This window comes from Platalea leucorodia (genome assembly GCF_965183815.1).
Source record: "Platalea leucorodia genome assembly, chromosome: 3".
NCBI lineage: Eukaryota > Metazoa > Chordata > Aves > Pelecaniformes > Threskiornithidae > Platalea > Platalea leucorodia.
Window position 1 is genome coordinate 47,519,562 of NC_138825.1, and position 24,245 is coordinate 47,543,806.

At 41.2% G+C, this 24,245-nt stretch overlaps 2 protein-coding genes across 3 annotated transcripts in view; one reads left to right on the forward strand and one right to left on the reverse strand.

The window, feature by feature from the left end:
- Positions 1-21,180, forward strand: part of COG2 (component of oligomeric golgi complex 2) — a 41,549-nt gene extending 20,369 nt beyond the window's left edge. Inside the window, exons 12-18 of one of the 2 annotated variants that reach the window (XM_082308002.1) lie at positions 282-433; positions 1,866-2,066; positions 2,896-2,968; positions 4,124-4,266; positions 6,536-6,675; positions 9,872-10,052; positions 20,858-21,180. In XM_082308002.1, coding sequence (XP_082164128.1) covers positions 282-433; positions 1,866-2,066; positions 2,896-2,968; positions 4,124-4,266; positions 6,536-6,675; positions 9,872-10,052; positions 20,858-20,893 — 926 coding nt within the window. In that variant the 3' untranslated portion in view covers positions 20,894-21,180. Of the gene's footprint in view, positions 1-281; positions 434-1,865; positions 2,067-2,895; positions 2,969-4,123; positions 4,267-6,535; positions 6,676-9,871; positions 10,053-11,681; positions 12,110-20,857 lie in introns of those variants that run through there. The other variant, XM_082308001.1, reaches the window with a different exon arrangement.
- On the reverse strand, positions 17,313-23,904 carry AGT (angiotensinogen; the record flags this gene model as incomplete). Its single annotated transcript, XM_082308004.1, has 4 exons — positions 23,091-23,904; positions 18,999-19,263; positions 18,363-18,507; positions 17,313-17,504 (listed from the first exon to the last, which is right to left on the reverse strand). The coding sequence occupies exons 1-4, from the start codon at positions 23,881-23,883 to the stop codon at positions 17,313-17,315; spliced, it is 1,395 nt and encodes a 464-aa protein (XP_082164130.1). The 5' UTR covers positions 23,884-23,904.
- Positions 23,905-24,245: the final 341 nt, after the last annotated feature.

The following is a 24,245-nucleotide window of genomic DNA, read 5'->3' on the forward strand; positions in this document are numbered from 1 at the left end:
TTCCTGCCTCTGTTGCAGGCAAATTCTCATTTGTTACTTTTGCAACACAGCTACAGCAAGAGTTATTGCTTTAGATTTCAAATTCCACTGAGGAGCTAATATTTTAAGAGTCCGTTTCAGACAGCGCTTAATAAATCCTCTTTGCTATCTTTGTGATTGTGTTCTTTGGAAGACTTTTTTTTAACTTTTTTTTTTTAATCTCAGGTAATGCAATTACACTGATGTTAGATCTTTTAAAAATGCGCTTAGGAACTTGACCTTTGTTGTCTGATTGTTTCTAGCTGGCAGCTCATACTGTCTTTTGGCCACTCACATGGTCTGGATGAGTCTTCTGAAGTGCTGGTCAGATCAAATGTTTTTACCGTTATTAGCACACCGTCTGTGGAAACTTAGTCTGCAAATTTTGGCACGCTACTCTGTGTTCATTGGTGAGGTAAGAGAACAGCATGCTTATGGTTTTGGAGTTTGGGTATGTCCGTCAATAAGAGACTTTTTGAAACAAAGTATGTGACCTCTTTTTAAGCGCTTTTTTCCTGAATTTACCGTTCTTTAAGAAGAACACATTCAGCCAGTTCATAAGTTTGTTTTATAAAAAGTATCACTGCAAAATATGTTATTAACCACAAATATCAGTGCTGCTGCGGTATTACTGTCTGATGGTTGCCAAGGCTGTACTTCCATGTATGCTTAAGGCTGCCTCTGCCACTGAAAAAGTAGCGACAATCTTTTCATTTTGTTCTGTTTGTGTAAGTGGTTACTCGTGGATACAGTGAACGAGGTTGTGAAACTGAGCCAGGTGAAAAATAACCCTGCAAAAAAAAAAAGGGGTGGGGGGGGTAAATTAATCCAGATTAGTTGCTCAGTGTTGAGACTGTAAAACTGGAAGTTTCATGGGCAACTGAATCAACATCAATGATTCCCTGCTGCTGAGCAGGAAAGGTTGTGCTTTGCTCTTCTGCTACCTTCTCCCAGCCATACAAGGTTCCCTATTTCTTGTGTCATAGAAAGCATGATAAAATAATTGGAATTTAAAGGAACTTCTGGAGGTCATCTGGTCCCAATTCCTGCTCAAAACAGGGCCAGCTTAGATAAGGTTGTGCAGAGCCTTTTCAAGTTGAATTTTGAGTATATCCGAAGATGGCAATTTCATGCCTCTCTGGGAACCCTGGTCCAATGACTGACCACTTTTTCCTCCTATTTGATCAGAATTTCCCTTGCTACAGTCCATGTCCATTGCCTCTTACTCTGTCACTGTACCTCAAGGAAAAGTCTGATTCCGTCTTCTTTATACATACCCCTTAGGTAGCTGAAGACAGCAGTAAGATCTCCCTTTATCCTTTTCTTCAGACTCAGTGACTCAGTTCTCTCAGCTAAATTAGCTCATGAAAAGTACTGATAAGTACCAGAGTTAAAACAGCATAGTTGAGTGAAGCACGTGCCTGACAACAGAGGGCTTGAGGAGGTAGGAGAAAGGGGTTGTTTGACAGCAGTGAGTGGTTATGGTTTTTGTATTGCAGCACATGAAAAGAAACTGTTTCTGCAAAGCAGATAATGATCAAATTTTTGGTCTTTCGTATTCCTCCAGTGCAGTAGTTCATTTGAACACCACACAGGTGAAAATTGCTGTAGGACTGGACTGCCCTCTACTATAGTGACAAATTTGCTCCAAATCATTCAACTCTTCAGTGCACCAAAAACTATTTTAAAAATATCTTTTTTTAATGTAATTTAGGAATGCTAATATCCCTTGTAAGTGTGGCATTCTAATACTAAGAACTTACAAATCTTTTATATACCGTTTCTGTTTGTCCAGTTTTAACTGCTTTCACTGTTGCTAGTGTTCACGTCTCAATTTGATGTTTCAGGTTTCTGTAAGGCCCATTTCCAGTGAGAATATAAAGGAAAGCAAAAAATCTCTGCCAGTTGGTAAAAAGGAATCTTCTGTAAGCCTCAACCCTAGCGAGGACCAAGGGAACGGGTCTTCTCCAGAAAGTCAGCCATTGCCTTCTATATCTAGTACTCAGTTGGTATATGTTGCTGCAGATCTGGACAAACTCCAGGATCAGGTTTGTGCTTGTGACTTTACTTATAAAAGAGTCTTTGTTGATCTATGTGTCAATATTGTTTGGCATCTTGTTAAGGACATTAAATTGTTTAAAAAATTGCACGATAAAGCTATTTTTTTAATCCTAAATGCTAAAACTGGAGTAGTCTGATACAGATAATCACCTGAAATAAATGGTCTACTCTGTGCTTATTTGGAATGGCAGATTGCAGAGAAACCACTTCAGGTATTTAAACTCTTTTTATCAGTAGCTGCTGGACTTAACTCCTAAAATAATATGTTTCTGCTCATTTTTGGTGCAAAGTGTCATTGTGCCAGAGTCTTAACCTTTGCTAGTAAAATCTCTGTTGAGGCTTGGAGTGTGGTGCAATATTCAGCTTTAATATTATATTCTCTCTTAAATGTTTACTGGTTTTAGTCTTTGAGGTTGAAAAAGGTTTTATTGTTATGATTATACTTTATTAATGATCCAGAACCTTGAAAAGAGATGTATGTATTAATTTTCTTCCAGTAGGAATGACTTCTGTGTATTTTTGGTCAATAAGGCTGAAATTTCTGTAATTTGTGAAGTTGTAAGTTACATCTGAGTTGATAATATTTTGTTAATTCTAAATTATTTCCTCTGAGGAAAATAGTAAGGTAGGAGATTTAGTGCATAGGCCTTAATTTCCGTGAATATTGTATTCTTCTAGTACTAGTTTCCTATAAATACAGTAAAAACATTGAAAAGATTGAAGGTGTCTTTTGATGCACTGGAAACTTACAGAATGTACGAAAAGTAATTAAAATATGTTTATAACATGACTGTATCTCTTCTGTCTTTTGTTCAGATTCCTGACATCTTAGAAATTATTAAACCAAAACTTGAAATGATTGGCTTCAAGAATGTTTCTTGTATTGCAGGTAAAGCTGAGAGGCTGAATTCAGTCTCTTTCCCCTTTCTCCCAAATCCCCTCTGCCAAGCAAACAAAATCAGCTTTTAGACACATTTTCATTATTTACAATGAGAAATTTGAAAATACTAATGTTTTTATTACTTAATGAAGCTTGCTTTAGTTTCTATTTAACAGTTTAAACCTATCTTGAACAGACACGTTCAGTCTGGAAAACGTTTGATTAAAATTGAGTGAGTCTGAAGTGCTTCTTTGGGGAGCTTTTTTTGTGGGCTTTTTGTCCAGTAATTAGGATGCTTGGGACCTTGGACTGGAAGATTCATATCTCTAAACTCCTACTTATAAAGGAAATGGGGAAGAAGTAAGGAGAGGCTTTTCATTATCCAGTTGAAACTAAAATATTTTACTAAAAAGAAGTTCCTCTCTCTGGCCTGTTGAATCATGTAAGGAGAGTTATCAAAGTTTCATAGTTAAATACCTTAATTTCAGAGAACAGAAGCAATTAAGTATTTTAGCCTCTTCTTTTTTTCTGTTGTTTTTTTATCTGATCATTTGTTTTGTGAAACATGGAGTCTAATTTTAATTTAGTAATTAAAGCCAAGCATGCAGCTGGGTGAGTGAACTACTCCCTGTGTTCAAGTATGGCCAGAAGTTCTGTGCTGTGAATTCTGATTAAATCTCTAAATCAGGATTATTGGTAGATGTCCAAGTCCCTAAGAGAGGTAAAAGCTTGCGCATATCCCTCACTCAGTAGATGGTCTGTTGTCAATCAACTTTGAGTTGAGCATGTTCCAGTCCATAGGGAATTTAGATACTGTGAGAAAGAATTTCACAACCACAGTTCCCTTGGTAGGTCAGAGCCTTTTGATTCAAGCCCCTTACTACATTGGTAATACTGAAAAAACTGTGGACCTGGAGAATGTTACTTTACTCCTTTTTTTCTTTCCTTCCCTCTATCTGTTTTTCTGGTTGAGGAATGGTTGATGTTACTGGTGATGTTTTATAAATGGCTGGTGTGTATTTATTTATTTAAGCATCCTGTATTTGACACTAGCAGCCATCTAAGATAGTGAATGAGATTGGGATGATGGGGGGGGTTCACATAATTTATGTTGTGATTGGGCAGGGTAGCTCAGTTTAAACTTTAGCATTTTTACTTCAATAGGAGCCTTGGAAGACTCAAAGACTTCTTTATCAGCCTGCGTGCCTACCCTGAATAACAGGATTATCCAGGATCTCAGTGAGTCCTCCTTTGCTTACCTGAAGAGTGCACTGGAAGTTCCAAGATTATATAGGAGAACCAATAAGGTCAGTGCTGGTTGCAGATGAAAAAATAAATCTCAGAAAGGCCTATGCTAAGAATGTTAACCGGGCAGTACATTTATGAGTTCTTCTGCTTGACAGCCAAGAGCCCTATTAAATACCATGAGATAATTCAGTAATTTACTGTTTACCTCATTGCAAAGGAAAAAAAAAAATGCCATTTTCAAAATTTTATGTAGGGTAACAATGATGAGGGCACAGGCCTGAGATAGAAGGAAGGTCAAGGAGTAGAACTCTTGATGTGCAAAAGAAAAAGGGTTAATGTGAAGAAATGTGTTTCCCTCGTGTCATAGCATATACCATAAGATGCAGTGCTGCCGAGTGGCAGGCTTCTTTTGGGAGGATGACACTTCTGCCTGCTATGTCAAGAAACTTCTTCCTAGTGAGCTAACTGCTTGGATTTGATTCAAGAAGTATCTTGCACAGAAGGAACAAGACGAGAATGGCTAAAAAGAGTAATTTGTTGAGAAACTAATCAAAAGTAATGGTGAAATATGGCACCAAAACCAATTGTCTGATCTTGGCTTGTTCTACTACTGTGACTTGCCTTTGCCAGTTTGTCTGCACAGTCGTTTTGGCAGGTAGCTTGGTATCATTCAGGCAATAGAGAAAAATTTGAGTAACGGGAACCACAGACTACTACATCCTTTGAACACAGAAGGCAGGCTGAAATGGGGAAGGCCACAGTTATTTCCCACTCACCCTTCTCTCCTTGCTCTCTCTTCCTACTTGTTTGTGGTGTGGTTTTGGTAGGGGTTGGGGGGAGGGTTGCCTTGGCTCACCAAAATCAAAAGCACTGTCCTGACTCTCACGAAGTACAGCATTGCTGTACTTTTTCAATGGCTAAATGGAAGAAATTAGAGCTGTTAAGTCTACTTCTTTCAAGGATATTAAATTTCCTTTGGGTGGTAAACATTTAGGGTAAGCTGGAAGAGAAATTGTTCCTAAGGAAGTAGTTTATTACTTCAGTTTATTATTAGGGTTTCTCACTGTCTTAGTTTTAAGGACATACTTAATCAGAAATTGTATTTAAAAAGAAGAAACAACTTCAAGGCTAATAAATTCATCTGTGTAGTGACTAGATTGTTCTGTCTTTAACAGAGAATATTTTTACTTAAGGAAAGAGTAGAACAAAGTATATAAGTCAAAGGAGGGTGAAAACCCTGACAACCCTACACTGCTTAGCTCAGTTATCTGAAAGCAAACTCTGCGTAGTGATTTAGTGGACTGCCATCACCTCTCGGTTGTCCGTGGGATGTTTAAGCAGATGGTGGGCTAACTGTGCCAAAACAAAGACATAGGACCTATCCACCTTCAGTTCAGTTGAGCTGCTCTCTTGAGCTCTGTATTCCGTGAGTGTGACTGCATTGCTCTCTTGGCCATCAGTCTAACTGGCATTATGTGGAGCGAAGCCTAAACTGACAAACCAGGAACAAGATGACTTGGGTAGAGAAGGTACACTATTACAGTCATGTTAAGTTCTGGCAGCTTTATTTTTACTATCTTCTAATACTTTGATTTTTCAGCAGAATTCAGAATTTGGCATGAGGATAGTCTTTGCAGGAATTGGATGTGCAAAGAATCTTTTGCTTGGCCAAGTTCTAAGATTTGGAACTCTAAGAGGTTAATGAGGTATTTCAGGTGTCAGGGATTGTGTGTACCCTGGATATCTTCTGTTGCTTTGCAATGCTTGAGGTTCACCCAAGCTGTGTGTGGATCATCCCCGGAGAGATGAAGCATTCTGCAACCAAACTAGCTGAGAAGAAGACAGTGAGGGGATATTAGTTATCCCAAAAGCATTCTTCTGGAAAATAGGGAGCAGGATGGTATAAGACTGGAAGGAACAATGTCTTCAGTTTAGTGATGTATAGTACGAAATAGTAGATATTTTAACAAAGATATAATAGGCTGTTGTGGACACTGAGTCTGCTCAGCTTTCTCTGAAATCAGCATGAGCAGAAAGTGCATTCAGGATCATGCCCTGATAATAGGAGTGGTATCTCTCAAAAAGCTTTGGTCATTTTGAACCTTGTTTTGTGTTATATCACATTGTATAACACTACTGAATTGAATGATTTTGTGATGGTGTCTTTCCTATGTGTGATTTTCCATGATATGTTGTGAATGGAGTATGTATCTATTTGCTTAGGTACGGGCTTAGCATTTTATATATGTGCTATAATTTGGTGTTGATGCTTTCAGTAAGTAAATTACTGGTTCTTTTTCCCCACCTTGTTTCTTTGTCATCTACCAGGAGGTGCCAACTAAAGCTTCACCTTATGTTGACAGTGCTCTTAAGCCCTTCTACCGACTGCAGAATGAATACAAAGATATATTGAAGCAGCCCATGATTCATCAATGGTTGGAAGGTGCCCTCTCTGAAAGCACACAGAAGTAAGAGAACCATACAGAACATTCTTTGCGTTAATTAAAAATTCCAGTGTCCGTTGAATGGGCACAGGAAAAAACCAAAACGCTATGAATTAACACAGCTGTAAAGAAAACAAGAATATACGCCTCTTTTGGCGGGGTATATTTCTTCAGATTTACTGTGACATTGTGTATTCAGCAGATGAAAAGCAGAGCAGGGAATCCAGAGGCCTGACTTCTGCTCAGATCTGTACAAACTGTGGCATTGTGGGTAGGGCATTTGAAAAATTTAGCTCTAGCAACAGCAAACTGAAAGCTTGCATTTTGTCTCAGACTTGACATAAGACCTTAACTCCGTGTTATTTTTAGTGAACAATGGTCAAATTTTCAAGAAACTTGAGTTCTATTTTCCTTTGACTTTTTTAATGTATGTAATGATTATCCAACTTTTTAGTGGTTTAAAAAAAAAAAAAAAAAACAAACCACCTTAAGATATTTTAGCTCTTGAAGAGCTAACTGTTCACAGTTTAATAAGGCAGTCATAAAGCAATGCCTAGTTAGCATCTTGAGGACTTCTTGAGCATGAATATCTATCTGCATAAAGTTCCTTAATGGATTTTGTTTCTGTCTGTTTGTCTAGCTGTATTTGAAATTCATACTGCTGTGGGATGTTGCGTTCTCAGAGTTCAACCAGCTAAACTGTGTAACGTGAGAAGGCAATACTTGCTTTTATTTGGAAGTTCTACCAGATAATTTCACTGGATACCCCCTACTTCTTGCATTATGGACAATTTATTCCTTGTGTTAGCTGTAATTTTTTATATCTCTGTAATCTTGCTTCAGACTAAAGAGTCCCTTTAGCCTCTTCCCATCTTTATAGCTGCTGTTTGCTGTTTTTCTTTGTCCTTTCCGGTCATAGGTGGTATGAACAGAAGAGTCCGTACAGGTTACAGTGTGACGCTGGTGATTTCTGTCTGTCTTTACATGGTTTTCCTAATAATTCTTAGCATATTGTCTTGTCTATTGACTGCTGCTGACCATTGGATTGATGTTTTCTGAGAATTAGCCACATAATACTGAGTCTTTAAGTTGTAGTCAGAACCTGAGTTCTTTCCTGCCCTTCACCTCCTTATCCCTCCCTGCTGCTCCACTTCTGGCACCTCTCAGGTACTTATTAATGCCTAATGCATCTGCAGCGCTTCACAGTCACTTTTTTAGTTATTCAGCCTAAACCTAAAATTATAAGACAGTTTTGACACACATTAACTAACTGTCCTTAAAATTATTATTGTTTTGGACAGGGCTAAGCATAGATTGGTCTGGATTCCACTGGTCACTTCCATTTTGCACAAAACCTGCTTATTCAAACTTGGTGTCTCTTCTTTTAACCAGTTATTAGTCCATAAAAAGAAGCTTACTCTTAACGCATAGCTGTTATGTTTGTTTAGATTGCTGAAGGACTCCAAAGACTTCTGGAATGTCAAGTCACATACTTGTAGAGCTGAAATATCTTAGGGTGAATTCTTGTCTGTCTGTCGGTCTACCTGTCTGTGTCTACTAAGCCTTGCTTTTTAAAAGCTTCAGTAAATCTGGTGACACCACACAAAGTAAGTAGCTGTTCTGTAGTTCCTTGGATCCATCCAGATCTTTCTTTTTCCTGAAAAAGCAGCTTCTCACTTTCCTTGTCAGTGTTACCAAAACTGACTTAAGTGCTAGGTTAAACACAGGGGTAGTGGTTAAACACAGGGGTAAATTTGGCAGGTTCATTTGTTAATTCCTTAGATCTTTCTGTTGAATTCTGTTTTCATGATTTGTTGTTACTATTTTTATCAATTTGTTTTAAAATGTCTTATCCTCACTGAACAAGAGAAGTCACAAAGAAACTGAATTTCTTAAATGGAGTAATCTTGTAGTTTCTTCATTGAGAATGCAGAGGCAAGTAATTAATTTAATTTCCTGCTGTGACAATATCGTCTTGCATCCAAATGAGAAAACCAGAAAAAAGCATAAACTCTGGTTAAAAATCACTGAGGACTAAACTTGCTTAATGGCAGACGAACTTCTAAGTACAGCAGAAGTAGGAAGTATTCACAAGTGAGTGGGACTGGGAAATACCAAGCTATGAAAAGACAGCACGGTTGACTTTTATTGGTATACTTTTACGTTTTGTAGAATGGTATCTTGAAACAGTTTCCATGGCACTGGCAAGTACTTTTTCTTTAGTCATTCCTAGCTAATTATCTCTTAAAAAAGCTTGCCTGCTCTCTGTTGTCTGCCTGTTTAAAAGTAAGCATCGGGAAGATTCTTACAGCTTTGTTAATTCTTACAGTAACAGTTTGATCACTGTCATAGAGAGGGTCCTTGAAAGTTACAGATTTTAGCAAATTGTAGAACATATCTCAATCTGGTCACTTCTCTTATGGATCCTCTAATTTCCCATTGTTGCTGTTTTCTCCTCTTAACAACTCACTGTCCTGGGCATCTGTTAACTAATTTAGATGATATTATGCCCTTCCCATTTAGGCATGGGATTTCAGTCCATAAGGCTTTCTGAAATTGTGTTGATTAGTTGATTTGTTTACCTTGTTTGATTCTATGCTTTCTTTAGTGTGAATCCCAGTATGTGGGAAGCGATGTTTTATTCCATCTATACAATTTCTAACTTGGCTTTAGTGTTCGTCTGACTTTTCCTGCCAACTTCCTGAGAGTCCTGCTTAGTTCAGTTTCTTCATTTTAGAAATAGGCGTTTCTGACTGGTGTGTACTTGCATGCTCTCATATACACATACACTTCTAGAACTTGTCTAAACTATGTATTTTTTTGGTCTGTCAGGCTGTTATTCTTGTCCTGTTTGTAAAAGAAATTTTACTTAGCGCTCCGTTGGTTGTAAACAGAGGCTGATTCAGACTGTTTGAAATGGAGAAATTGCATTCCTTGGTCTCTATTGAGTTCAGACATCTTGAACAGGTCAAAAATGTTGTGATGACAACGAAGCTTCAACACTGAATGACAATCTTCAGATTGACCTCTAGAACTAATGATAGAAATACTGATTAATTGATAATGATGGAAACATAAGTGGTTTCCTCGCAAGGAAAACCATTCCTGCCAGCATTGTTCAGCATTTCTCTCAGGGCCAGTGATGTACTGATGTGTATGAAGTAGGCCTTTCTGTAAAAGTGTCGTTTTTTTTCTTTCTCATTGGTCTTCCTTAATTTAGGTATTATGAAACTGTATCCGATGTGCTAAGTTCTGTTAAGAAAATGGAAGAGAGCCTAAAAAGGCTGAAGCAAGCCAGAAGAACTGTAACTTCAAACCCTGTTGGTACAAATGGGGGCATGAGTGATGATGATAAAATCCGACTGCAGCTGGCCCTAGACGTTGAGTATTTTGGAGAGCAAGTAAGTTACGAGAAACAAGTTTGTTTACTATTATTACTGGGTTTGGAAGGGAGTGAGATAGAGGAGGAAGGGGAAGCTTGACTTATTTTTTTGGTCTGGAAAGCTTTGTTGCTGCGGTTTTGTTTTTTGGAGTTTTTGCTTTGTTTTTTTTGCATCTGTATAATGGAGGTGACTTGAGACCTTGGTGATTGTAGATACCACTTGAGCAATGCATGCTTTCCTGTCCTTTCTAGTACAAATGCAAGACTTGAATTTTGAATAGTAAGAAGTACAAGTACTGCTTAGTGCTTAGAAGCACAAAGAAGAAACACTCTGTGGACAGATCAGAGGGCAGGGGCCTTCCTTGGCTCTGATGGAAACATCTTTATGGCCCTGCTTTTGTTTGGCTTCTCTCTGGATATTTCCAGCCTTGACTTACTGCATAGTCAAGGGTCTATTCCCAAGAGCTCTGAAGATGTTAGCCTGATTTGTTGTGCTGTGTAACTGTAAGTTCCTTTCAGTGCCAAATATGAAACCTTAAATAACAAAACAAATAAAAAAAGAAAATATTCCAGGAAATGTGCGCAGTAGCTACATCAAATTGTACAAGCATACTGTTTTGTACTCATTTATTTCTGAAAATTATATATAGAAATAAACAAACTTCCAAGTGCAAGTCCATACCATTAGTTGCCAAGCAGTTGTCATCAGTCTTCTTTATGAGCAGATGCTGTTGATGCGTTGTAACAGGTAGATAAGGTCTGCCTGTGTGTGAGCAGATGCTTTTCTCCTACCTGAGGCTTATCACAAAGGAAGATCATTTGGGTGGAAGCAGGGAAATCTTACTAGCAAGAACTATTATTTGGCTGGGTTTGGGCTTCTGTTCTTTTATTCCTATTGTGTGCACTAACTCACTGCAACGTGAATTTAAGCTGAACTGGGATAGCTTATCCATAATCATTCAGGAGCTGTTTTGGTACACACGAACATTACAAAGAGTTCCAGCAGCAAACACCTTTTCAGAATCATTTCATTATGGTTTTATTTAGACCCAGATTTTTCTTTTTCAGTGCAATCTTAGTTTTCTCATGTCTGTATTTTTCTAATCATCAGAGCAATAGATTTCCTGGGTAAGAAATGACTCGTAGCAACCTCTCTATTTGTAGACTTGTTTTCATCCCCCAGGAAGTTTGAGGCTAGAACCATAGGCTCTTGCAGCCTATTGAAATGCTTTCATCATCATGCTGTTGGCTGTTCTTGGATGTATTCATGTTTATCTTTAAAGTTTTGCCCAGAAACCTCATTTGGGGTTTGAAAAAAATTTCAGTTGAAATCAATGCATTAAAAACAAACTTACAGCCAAGTTTCTCTTTCTGACTGCTTCATTGGAAAACTTCCAACTGACTTTAGTTACAAGTTGCCTAGAAGATGGTTAAATATTTTCCTGCAAGACACTACATTAACTGGAAAGACTTAACTGAGCAAAGTTGGATACAAATTTTTTTTATAGTGTGCACTATATGCAGTTGTGTTGTTTTGCCGCATGTCGATGCAGGACAAGGCATATGCTTTGCTAAATGTTTTAAGTAGAATAATTAATGAGCTTTTGATGTTTCAAGGAAAAGTAATGTTTCTTCTGTGTCTTTTTAGATACGAAAGATGGGACTGGAAACAAGCAGCATAAAAAGCTTTTCAGCACTTACAGAGCTGGTTATAACTGCCAAGGATCAGGCTACAGTGGAACAATCCTAGATATTTTTGAAAGCATGTGATTGAAGATAAACAATGTCCCTAAAAGAAAGAGAGTTAAATTAACTCTTCTTTATTTTACCAAATAAGTAGCAATGAAGTGCTTCCTAATGTATCTTGAGCAACAAATCAGTGCATCTTCTGTCAAGATAGGCTTGTTTCACCAAAAGACTGAGAATTTACCATAGTTTTCCATTATATGGAAAACAATCAAAAGTTCTAAACTTTCTACTATAGAATAAAAGTGGAAGAAAACGCTTTTTTTATTTTTGTTGTACATCTTAAAAGTGTAGAAGAATGAACTTATATGATGAAAATAATATGTAATAAATTGCCTTCCTAACTTTTGATGTCCCATGTGTTTTTTGAATCAAATGTATTCATTGATGGCTGTCAAAAGCTTTCAAAGGGACTTTATTCCAGCTCTTCTGGAATAAAGAAAGTGCTCACAGGAGTAGGAATCTGCTGTTTCTTGTTACTGCTTCGCACTTACCTGCTTTCCCTCATCATGGGATATGATTAGCTCTTGTTTGGGTTTTGAATACTTTCATTTTACAGATTTGTTTTTTTCATGGACCTTGTTGGTGAGAAGTGCTGCATAAAAAAAGCTCTTAAAGTACTTTAAATTTCAAAAATTAATTTCTAGTGTCAGTATCTAACTTACTGGCTGTTACATTCAGGCTACCTGTTTTCCTTCAAACTAAAACTTAATTCACTGAGCTACAATTTATTCAGAGTTGGCATATTTCTGATTTGTATTATATTATCTATGAGAATTCAGGGGAATATTTTGCCTGAATACACGTAGAATTCTTGTAACTTCAAACCTAGTTACTTCAGTACAAGATGCATCTTTATATAGCAGGAAATTTGAAAGTGTTATTAGGGTTTTAAACACTAGAAGGATTAACAAAGAGCTCTCTTGAAGCTAGAGTGATTTGCCTGTTGACGCTTCTCTCTTATGTGTGAGGGACAGGCGACAGTCTGGGGACAGTAAGAGGTGAATTTGAGTCCTTCAAATGAGAGAATGCGCTGTGTGAGTGAAGGAAGCTTTTGTTTGTGGCTTTGGTGTTTTGGTTTTTTTTTTTTCCCCCTGTGAAAATTTAATGCTGGAATTCTAGTTCATGTTTATTAATTAAAAATACCCATTTCTTACTAAAGTATTTAGAGAGCTTCGGTCTTAATGGGGGAGCTGAAAATGATGCAAATCTTCCAAGAACTTAGAGATACGTAGCACATGGCTGTTGTGTAGCATTAAAGTTGTAGTGAGCAAGCCTTTCACAGCATTAAGGCTTTTATTCCTCGCTGTTGGAGAACTTACCGTATTTCAGTTGAGAAGACACAACTATGTGATTACCGTGCTTTTGAAGCGATTAGGATAGGTGATAATTATGACTTTTCTAAAATGTAATTTTAGGAAGGGGGGCAGCGGGGAAAGTGCTACTGCTTAAAATTATGTTGGTGGTTCTTGGATTCAATCTGAGTAACGGAGAGCAAGATTTGGCTCTTCTAATTTGCTTAGCATCTCTCTGTTCCTGGCAACACATACAACTGAGGGAGCATCCAGATTTATTGCTGAAGAAAGAAACGGCAAAGTGAACCAGCTTTCTGGATGTCAGATCTGTTTGTCTCATTCAGTGACGTGGAGATCCTCAGCCAGCCAAGGGCTTAGGAACACGCTACTGAATGAAAGTAGCTCTTGCTGCTTATGAACAAGAAGTTTGTTGTCTGTATTATATTTTTCCAGGCTTCTAATTGATGAGCCTAGAAAGCTTGGTCTCCCTGTGCCTCTTCATTTGCTTTTACTAGGAGTCAGGAGTAGAGACGTCTTGCTACCACTAGCTGCTGTTGTTTTCAACAGTGTTTTCTTATTATAAAATGAACGTGTAAGTCGTAGCCTGAAACCGAGGTGGTGATATTGTAAAGACATTGTGCAACTTCTTAGTTTGGAAGGTGTGTTTCTCTGTAAATTCAAATTTCTATAACAGCTGTCACAAAAGTAGCAGATTCTGGGATCTGTACATACTGGTGCTTGACAATAGAACAGCTCTGTTTGTATCCTCCAAAATTGGGGCAAAGGATGCGATCTGTGTACCAAACCACAGAGGCACGGAAAGGTTACTTGCGCTTTTGTTGCACCTGACTTCCCCCACCTTCCTGCAGTAACACCGCTTCCTACTCGTCCTCATCAGCCTGCTGAGCACGCAGGCTGAATTCGGCTCTTTTCCACCGGAGACCAGCTTTAATTTCAGAGTAGGAAATAACATTGTATAGCAAATCAAAATTATTGAATGGTCCTATGATTGCTGTAAACGTCTGCATCGCTGGTTTTATGTCAGTTCCCCATCTTTTATTTTTGTTCACTTGAATAGCGTTTAATTTTTCTTTCAGTGGAATATGACGTTAGTTAAAGATTTCTGTGATACCCCTGTCGAAAGAAAGAAGAGGTGTGAATTGCCTTTGTCTTTGGTAAAATGAATTTTAGCATTTTCAAATACTGTGGGTCAGTCAGGAGGAGAGGATCTACCATGTAAGTAAGGGCGTTCTGATACAGGTGTCTTCTGCTACTAATCCTCTTTCTTCTGTTCCTCAGGTTTTTTTTCAGTGCACTTCACTTCATGACAGTAATGCAGATTTTGTGCCTTCTTCCCCTCTAGGACTCCTAGAAAACTTGCTATGCCTTTCTAAGTCTGGAAGGAATTTAGCTGGAAGAGGTTTTGTATAACAGCACTGAAGAGGGAAAGAGTGGTGGTGTATTTTCCTCTAAAATGGTAACTGGATTCTCAAGTTTGTGGGTTATACCCAAAGTGGACCAGACTGTGTTAACCTCATCACCTAAAGATAACTAGCAATAGGTTTATTTGGCTGAACCACCCAGTATTGAGGAATATTTACTCTCTTTCCATCAGCAATTGCATTTCATGCTTGAACTGAAGGGATGAGGAAGCAAACTGCCTAGATTTTTTTTTTTTGTTAAGCTTATCAGCATAATTGTCTGCTATGCTCAGGGACAAACTGTGTTGTTTTGATGAAACTTAAAAAGCCTGTCCTCATCTTGTTTTCTTTCTCCAAATCTCCCGTCTGTTAGAGCATGATTTTAGCATGATCACTAGGCTGTTGAGCTGTAGACTGCAGCTGAGAGCTCAGTGTGTGGATGATGCTTAGGATGCTTGGAACGTGCATCATTGCCTGCCTGGCAGAGGAATTTGGTGGAACAGGAGGAGAGTGAGGAGTATAAAATGCCGTAAAAATTTTAGATGTAAAATTGATGTCAGAAACAAGTCTCAGGACAGTATATATTGTTGGGGGAGCGGAGAGATTTAGTTGGGGGGGGGGTTGCTTGTTTGTTTTTACCATTTGAGTATCTGGGAGAACTGGGTACGCGCGCAGATAGCTTATCTTTTTGGTACTGTAGCACTTGCTCCAGCACCTCTCTCTTCTCAGTCCTTGCCCTGGCCAGTATACTTCTAGTTCCCTGCCTCGGCCCTTTCTTCCTTCCTTTTCTTCTCCAGGGTGTCAGTGGAAAGGCGCTCTCCACCACAAAGTTTCTTTTTGGAAAAGTGTTTGGCTTTGTGGGTGGTGGGTTTTGTTTGGTTGGTTTTCTGCCTCTAACCACTGAACAGGGTATGGAGCCATCCAACAGCTTGCAGCCCCCACCGGAGAATAACGGCGTTTTCACCCAGAACTTACTGGCAGCGTGGCCAGGGGCTCCCTCTCATTATCCTCCATCTTCATCAGAGAAATGGAACATTTTGTGGTCTGAAATTTTATTTGTGGCTGATGCTACTTTCTGACTTCAGTGAGTAAATGGGATAACTCTTAAATTGGTATGACTGCTTGGAAGCTGCCTCTTTCATGCTTACAGCTATATCATTGGCTCTATTGCATGATAATTTGCAACTTACTGTCTTAAAAAACATAGATCTGACTTGGAGCAAATTTCAGAAGCCAGAAGAAGGGATGTAGTTATGGTCATAAACCCAACTGAACTATGGACAAGCAACTTGGAAGTGGTTTTATTTGCATCTTTCCATCTCTGCATATTTATCGTTAATTGCTTCTGTATATAATACAAGTACAGTATTTAGATGTTAGAGCATCTGGAATACATACAGTATAATAGGATAAATACATGGATGCTATATCATAGCACTTGAAATCCTAGTATTCTCGAGAGCGAGTTGTGTTATTTATTAGTCTTTTCCATTAAGCTAGAAGGATCTGCCACGTATCTGCATCACTGACAGCAAGCCACTGGCACTAGTGGGTTCGGATTAGGTAGGCATTGGGCCACTGTGGATGACAATGAGCTACTCTGCTCTGTAGGATACATCTGGCATCATATGCCGAAAGGTTTGCAGTTATTTCCTAAATGCCATCAGTGCTAAAGACAGATCTAGAGATGAGACATGGAAGTCCTTGTTCCACTGAGAGCACTTTCCTTAGTGAGTTCCTCACTTCCTAATTCAAGCTTCATCTAATCTGTTGTTCCTGTTTAATGTTTCAAGCCTTTATGACTCTGTTAAGGGTTGGATTGAACCACTGAAACAGTTTTATTCATGTGTAGCAGCACATCCACCATTTATACTAGTATAGATTATTGCCATTAATACTATTTTTTAAGAACATATGGTTTGGATATGTTAAAAGTTTACAGATCTGGGCTCTAACCAATAATGTTCTTTTTCACTATAGGACTGTAAGAAATGCCTCTCAGGTTAGAAAGTAATCCAAGAAATGGAATTGTATTGGAAGAGTAGGCCTTTCCCCCCCCCCCCCCCCCCCCCCCCCCCAAAAAAAAAAAAATTGGCGATAATTCTGTCAGGCTATGAGAATTTATCTGTCACAGTTCATTAATGCTACCAAACCCTATTTTTAGCTTTTCCATAGAGTTAAGAAATGAATGTATCCATCTGGGCTGCAGAAAGAAGAAACTTCCTCTAAATGTGTTTTTGCTTCCAAGGCAAAAAAACTTGTCCCAGTGGGACAGGCAAAGCCTGCCCATGCTGTTGGCAGCATTTTAAAGGAAAATGTTGCTGATGAAGCTAGAAATCTGTGTGGATAACTGTAAAACTTTCACTGTAATATAAAAGGCGGTCTCTCTTGCAGAACTGACCAAACTAAAAATTAAAAAGTGACCCCTTAAGGAATGAAGAGGTCCTTTTCTATACCTTTCTATAGTAAATGCTGCTTGTGCTTATAAAACTGGGGTTTTTTTAGTCAATGTCCTGCTGGCTACTACTTTGTCCCCGCTGCATTGAAAAAGGGAGCTGGGGGCAGAAGGGAGACAAGCGGGAAGAGGGAAAGAAGAGGAGCTGGAGGGAGACTTTGAGTGACCTCAGGTGAAACAGATGAACAAGGTTGAAATGTTGCAATGTCTTAGCTTTCAAAAAGCCATGTTTCAAACACTACCTGCTTCATCTCAAAGCTAAGTAGAGCACTCGACAAGATCCTAAAAATAGCTGATGAATAAGAAAAAGGTGATGGGAAATGCGCATCATTCCCCTCCCTCCCCATCCCCTGTGCTTGCATTTAAACCCTGGGCAGTGGGTTTGTTACTCTGCCAAGGAGAAGCATTGCCCTTGACTTCTCTTCAAAAACAGCTAAAAGGAAGGGCTTGTTCAGCGTTACTTCCAGGAGCACCGAATCTTCCTTCTGTGCTGTGGGGTTTTCTGGCTGATCTGTGCCATCACCGGCCAGTTCGAAAAAGGCTTTATTTATTACCTGTAAGGCAAAATATGTAAGTAAATCCAGAGTCATCAGAGCATGATAGTGAAGAGACGAATGAGGGTTTAAGTGCTTCCTAGCACATGAAGTAATCAGTAACTTAGGTCAGCTGTAAGCAGCACAGGTTAGACTCCATGGATGTTTAAAAGAGACCTTGGAGTACTTGTTCCGTAATGTGAAAAAGCTCTACAACTGCTTGTACACTTGGGCCGTATGAAATCCTGGTACCCTTGAAGCCCCTGACAGAACTTTGAAGGTAGGACACCTTGTAAAAATAAAATTAAATAAAAGTAAAGGCACTTGAATTATACTTCTGGAGCATAATTTGCCACCTTTTTCTGAAAGACAGCCCTCTCCTTCAAGCTCCCCCGTCTTCCCCTTGGGACTTGAATGCTGGAGCCTGTCTTCAGGTGAGGTCGTGTGCTGCACGCACCTCTGTGTTTGCGATTTCTGGGAGTAGTCCCAAAGTGATGGAGGATTATCCGCAACAGCCCCGGAGCTGCTGCCTCTGCTGCTTGCTCCCGCTGCGGCGCCTGGAGGCGTTTGAGCTGGCAGTGTTAACAAATGCTGTCTAATTCGTACTCAGAGTACCTAGCATGCTCAGACCTTAAACTTCATCTCTCTGTTGCACGTTATGTTTGCTGCAGTGACGAAATTTGAATAGTTTAAAGCAAACCTGTTCCTTCTGATGGGTTAATCTAAAAAGTATTCATTATTGCTGTCATCTGGAAAGTGCCCTACTAGCGTGTGTCCCACATGTCTCTGACTGGTTTGTTCTAGGTAAATTTATACAGTTACAGAGGCTGAAACTGAGCAGGAGGTGTATTTTTTAAATGCCAGTGATGTGTACTGTACCTTTCCAACTGTTAGATTGGTGTCGCTTATTTTACTGAGATCTGCCCCCTTCCCCAGCAGTGCAGGCAGTTCCATGTCTGCAAGAAGCTCCTGTAGATCGGAGCTGCCTTCTAGTGTTAACTCCGGCAGCGTTAATTTAATTTCTCTGCAGAAAAGAGAGAGAGAGAGAGAGAGAAGTGAGTGCGTGCTCTCCACTATGAAAGTATGGTGTTTGGGCAGTCATGGGGAAGGGGCATGTGAAAACAGCTGCAAGAAGTGCTCAGTGTGTGGGGACAGATGGCTACCAAGGGCTGATGGGCGTCATGGTACTGTTTCTAAGTGGGAAGTCACCCTGAAGCTGCCCCAGGTACACTATTAAACCCCAGATGATCCCACTTCATGGGTCCTGTGTTGTCAGCTATGGAAAGGCACTTGCTCGTTTCCTTGAAATACCCCCAGATAAAAAGCCGATCCCACTGAAGTCGAGATTCCCTCGGAGTGAGGCCCCCCCGGTTTTGCAGGTATTTCTCTTTATGCTCGGTGTTAAACCCTCCCCGGCAGGATCCGCCCCCGGTCAGCAAGCAGGCAGGTCTGCGCCGTGCACCCTGTCCCCTTCATCCCGCCGGGAGGGCGCGCGGGCCCGAGCCCGAGCCCTACCTTGGGGCCAGCTGCTGAAGCCAGGCTGGGGACTGCAACAGCAGCTGGGACTCCACGTGCTCCAGGTCACTGCCATGGATGGGCTGCAGCAGCACCAGCAGCGCCGTCTGGCCGATGGGGACTTCCACCACAGAAAAAGTCCCGCTGGCATCAGTTTTGTACTTGAATGTCCCCGTGACTGACAGCATAGGGACCAAGACCTTTGTGTTTGAATCCACCCAGAACTCCTGAGGCTCCTTGAGCTGGCAGGCTAGCTTAAGGTTAACTGAAAAACAGATTGAGAAAGAAAAAATTAATTCTTCTCTTTCTTCACTCCTCTCCTCTGCCCCTTAGCCGGTATCTATGTTTGTTTAAAAACAGCACACTGTGCATTAGACAAGGGCTGTGTGTATAAAATCATGTTTAGCTACTGTAAACATATGTATCCTGCCTTTAATATGACTTCTGGTAGCATCAGGCAGAGGCTGGTGCAGGCTCACAGCACAGGGACCGCGACCACCCCGCTGCTGTATGTCTGCTGGCTTTGCGGCCTTTCCTGGGCACCGTATTTCTGCTTGCTTTGCTGCCCGCTTCCTCACAGGCTGCCGCGTGGCTCCCGGGTGGCTCGTAGGCCTGTGCGGAGGGTCTGCTGGGATTGCCTCTCCATCCCTCGAGTGGCGGTGATGGCAGGTTTGGGAGTACATCCATCAGGGACAGCCCTGGCTGCAGGAGCGCTCTCGGGCAGCCGGGTGGGCCCGGGAGAGGGAAGGCAGTGCAAGGTCTGGCTGAGGTCTCGCCCTTGGCCGTCTTATGAACCGAAGCAGTGTGAAAGGTAGTAAGCATAACACCAAAGCACTGACTGAGCCAAGGAGGTTAAAAAGGACATACCTGAACACTTGCTAAACCTTAATTATAAACTTCTTACCCAGTTCACAAGTTTGGGAAGCCTTGCTCTCACCTCCTGCTGCTTCTGTGCAGCTTTGCATTTCAACATGTTATCTGCTCACTGCCATAGGTCAGTGCTGCTGCCCAGTTAGGCAGGTAATCCTGTTGGCATTAAAGAAACTACTGCCATCAGCGAGAAGGGCAAAGATCAGAAATCTCGAAATTGCTGTTTGGTGGAATTAGGAAAACAGATGTATATGTTGTGGTAAAGAAAGGACCTCCTTGCATTAAAGTAATTAACATTGGTATAAAATAGGAGTTGGTCTAGCTGTGCTGTTAACTAGTCTGTTCTCCAATAAATCCAGATAAATGCTGGACCCTAACATATTTAATATGTAATAAGTGGTGTTGCATAGGAACACTTGCCTCTTAAATGAACTTCCATAGAAAGAGTATCCAGGCATTTTCACCTACTATACCTTCACCAAAAAGAAGCAGCAGGTAGGAGATGTGAAAGGTGTAAGCAAAACAAAGAATAAAGAAGTAGAGTTGTTCACCTTTTTTTCTTTTTTATAAGAACAAGGGATGCAAGCAGAAAGGAGCCACTTTCATGGGATCTGCGTAACTGGCAGAATTTATTATCACAGGACAGCGAAAGTCAAGACTGTAACGGAGTTAAATAAAAGGAAAAAAAATTGAGCATTCAGATAGCTAAATGTATTAAGGTGTTAGAGCAATTGGTTTTAAATAGTCTTGGGAAAGATATTGCAAAATTTCAAAGCTCTGCTGTTGATTTTGGGACTGAGTCCATTAATATCGTGTCAGTCGTGAACCATGACAAATCAGCACTCCTGTGTTTGAAACGGTTCCCTGTGGCCCTCTGCTTGGTGAGGGTCCAGGCATCTGTGCCCTCAAGTGTGTAACTAAGTGTGCATTCCCCTGAAAGCGCTCTAAAAGATGTTAGCAGTCTTAATGTGACTATTTGTTTCTTATAGCATTTTTCTAGGGCATGGGAGAGAGGTATTTACTAAAGAAACCCTGCTTTTTGCCTCAAGACACCTGGAATGTGAAATGAGGAAAACTGAAGAAGATGAACATCCCTTCTGACACATTGGAAGAAATGGTTTCTTACAGCGAGATCTCTCATATCAGGACACAGAAGCTGTGGGATTGGGCAACCTTTCGGTAACCACATCAGAGCAGGGAAGAAACCTGTGTCTACACTACAGGGGAGATAACTGAAGTGAAGAAGGCTGTCCATCACAGAGCAAAGATGTAGCCTGGGAGGGTACAGGAGTACTCTGCAGTACTGACTTGGGAGTATAGGAGAGAAACGTTGGACCTCCCCGCTTCAGGTGATGATCTCCATGTTCTGTAATACAGGCTTTATGCCAGCCTGACAAGCTTAATGAGAGGATGAATTTCTGTGGAAAGCTATGACTTTTTACTTAAACAAACAAAAAAAAAAACCAAAACAGCAAAAAGCATCCTACCAAATTTCTAGTTTAAACTGAAGTTGTTGAGGCTTGTCTGTTCAAAAGAGAGTTTAAACAGAAGGTAAGAGCGCTTAAGATTGTGCAGTCCCATTTTCACTTACTAGTTGGTAATTATTTTGCAACTTCAAAAAAAAAAGTCTATCAGTAAAATTTGCAACTGATGTTCTGCGTTGGATTCTAAATGGCAGTCCCTGCTTGGTAGCAAGTCTACAAATATGAAAACAACTGTGTGCAAGCAAACAACAGGTGAGAACATTGGAACATTTAGCTGTTGTTTTATAAGGATTTCTGTCGTTTTATTAGTCCTATGGCTGTTGATAGCATCTCAGGAGCACATATAATGTGTTTCAGACCAGAAAAATGTACTTTTGCCTTTCTGCAGCTATAGGGACAGACATGCAACGTGACAGCATCAGCTGTTATGGTTGCCCCTCTGCAACCAAATGGCAAAGCAAATGCTGAAGTCATCTCCTGTGTTTATTAGAAGAGAATTGCTTATCTGATTCATTTGTTCTTGAGCCAATTATCTCCATCCCACGTGTGGAGACTACAACATCTCAAGTGCACCCTTCTGAGAGAGAGGTGGTAGTAGAGCTGACCCAGTGACTCAGACCCTTGAGCGTGTGTTCCTAAGCTCATAAAATTACAAGTTTCCAATACAGAAGAAGAGGAAAAAATTGTTCTGCTAAAGGAAAACTCCGCTTTTGTGACCATGCCGAAGTCTGTAACATGAGAATTATTTTTGCAGTATCACCTCTACGCTAGACCTTACGCTGAAGAGAAAGCTGATGCTCACAGCTCCCTGAGGAGTTGTGATCAGTTAACGACAGCACCCGTGAAAGGCAAAGAAAACCTGATAGCCAGTTTACAGGCGGGAAGATGAAGGCACAACAGCATTTCATTTGCACATTTAGCAGTAGAGACCCACTTAGAAACTTAGCGCTCACTGCAAGTTTTCTGAAATACACTGGTAGGCAAGCTGTCTTAAAGCGCGTGATCTCTGGTATTGCCTTCAGTCGCAAGGATGTTGACAAGCAGCTACGCTCAGAAGAGGAGGCTCAGTTGTGGTACAGGGGATTTCTGGGACAGCAGCATGGGACAACCCCAGGTAATTAAGGGATTGCCTTAATTCTTCTAGCTTTGTATATGCTCCCCGCTTCCATAACTGGTAGCTTGTTTGGTTGCTTCCTGAGCCAGAAGGTACCTCCAGACTTCTGTGTTTAATAGCCACTCGAGGAGTCATGTCCATTATATATTTTAGCCTTTCTTGAATCTGTACCTCCGGCCTGTTACCCCCAGCTTCCCTGTGGAAATACAGGTTCTGGGGAAAGGTACTCCTCTGGCTTGCTTTAAACCTACTTCCCGATCATTTTTGCTGGAGGCCCCTTACGACTTTTAGTTCCTTTGCAGTCAGAAATGCCATGCAATCCTCTCTTATTCACCTTCCCACACCTTTCCTAATCCTTAGCTTCCTGGACAAGGAAAATCTCTTGAAGGCCATCTCCCTCCACCTCCTCCCTGTTGCCCTTGCTGGCTCGTGGCAGAGTGCAGGCAGGATCCCCGGCACGGCGGTGGGGAGCAGGGCACTGTACACGGAGCAGCGGTCCAGCCTTTCACCTGAGCCCTTCCCTCTCGCCGCTGGCCAGGCGTGACCTCGCTTCCTTCCCGAGAGCAGGGCCGCTGCCCGTCCTCCACCCAGCCTGCCCCCGAAACGAGCAGGGCTGCCTCGTACCTGCCAACTGGACGTCCACCGCAAACAGCAGGTCGGCAGATGGATCGATGTCTGTCAGTAAGCACTTGCTTCGGCCCTTGCTTCGGGCCTCCACAAAGGCGTTTATTTGCTTTGCTGCCTCGCTTGGGTTTGTAAAGTCAACAGCTCGGGCGTAGAGAGCATCAGTTGAGGGGAGCAAGTCCTGCACGAACAGGTGGGATAGGGGAATGCCGGGGGCGGAGAACAGGCAGAGCGTCTTGGAAAAGAGCAGCTCCTCGTCCCTGCTCTTGATGAGGTTTTCGATCATCCTCAGGCCAGAAAGGACTTTGTGTCCATCCACCCTGGAGGTGCAGTCAGGGTCTCCGGAGGGGGGAACAAATCCCAGCAAACCCTGCAAATCAGCTGCCGTCTGGTTTGAGGCACCCAAGTAGAAAGACACCAAGGAGCCGTAAAGACTGGTTGGGGACAGGAGCACATTTTGGTGCCACTGCGCTTCCCGCAGCTGTCTGTAAAACCGTATGCCCAGGATGTACACAAAGTCCTTCAGGTAGCTCAGTTTCTGCCTCCCCCGGCCAGTCAGGCTTGGGGCTTCCAGCTTGTCCTTGTCGTTCAGGTCATCTTCATAGGCAGGTGTGGTTTGAGACTCGATCGAGATGGGGAAAAAAGTTTTCTTTCCCTCCTGGACCAGGCTTTCTAGCTCCTCGCAGGTACTCTTGTTGAAAGAAATCAAATTGAAAGGGTGGACATAGACCCGGTCACAAGTCGCCACGGTGAGGCACGCCAACAAACAGAGAAGATCTGCTGCCAGGTTCATGTCGAAAAATTGCTTCCACAGTGTCTGCTGAAAGAAAAAGTGGGGAGGAAAGAAGCCTGTTGAGCCTGTTGTAAATACAGTTTCTCTTACTTGCAGGCTGAGGTGCTAGTGCTGTGTTGGAATTACAAAGGCAGGAATTTCAGTATTTAGTGCTGGCTGGTCTGACTCTGACCCCGAAAAGCCCAGGGTGAGATGGCCACCAGTTTCAATGGTGGCAGGTGGGGAAAGTCTAAGCACAGATTTGACTCCATTACCTGCTGCGGTACCCTAACAATTTAGCACGGGAGGGAATACGGTTGTGCTTGCCAACTAGTTAGGCTTGCAAAGTCGAGTGTGCTAGTTCTGGCGAAACATTATAATAA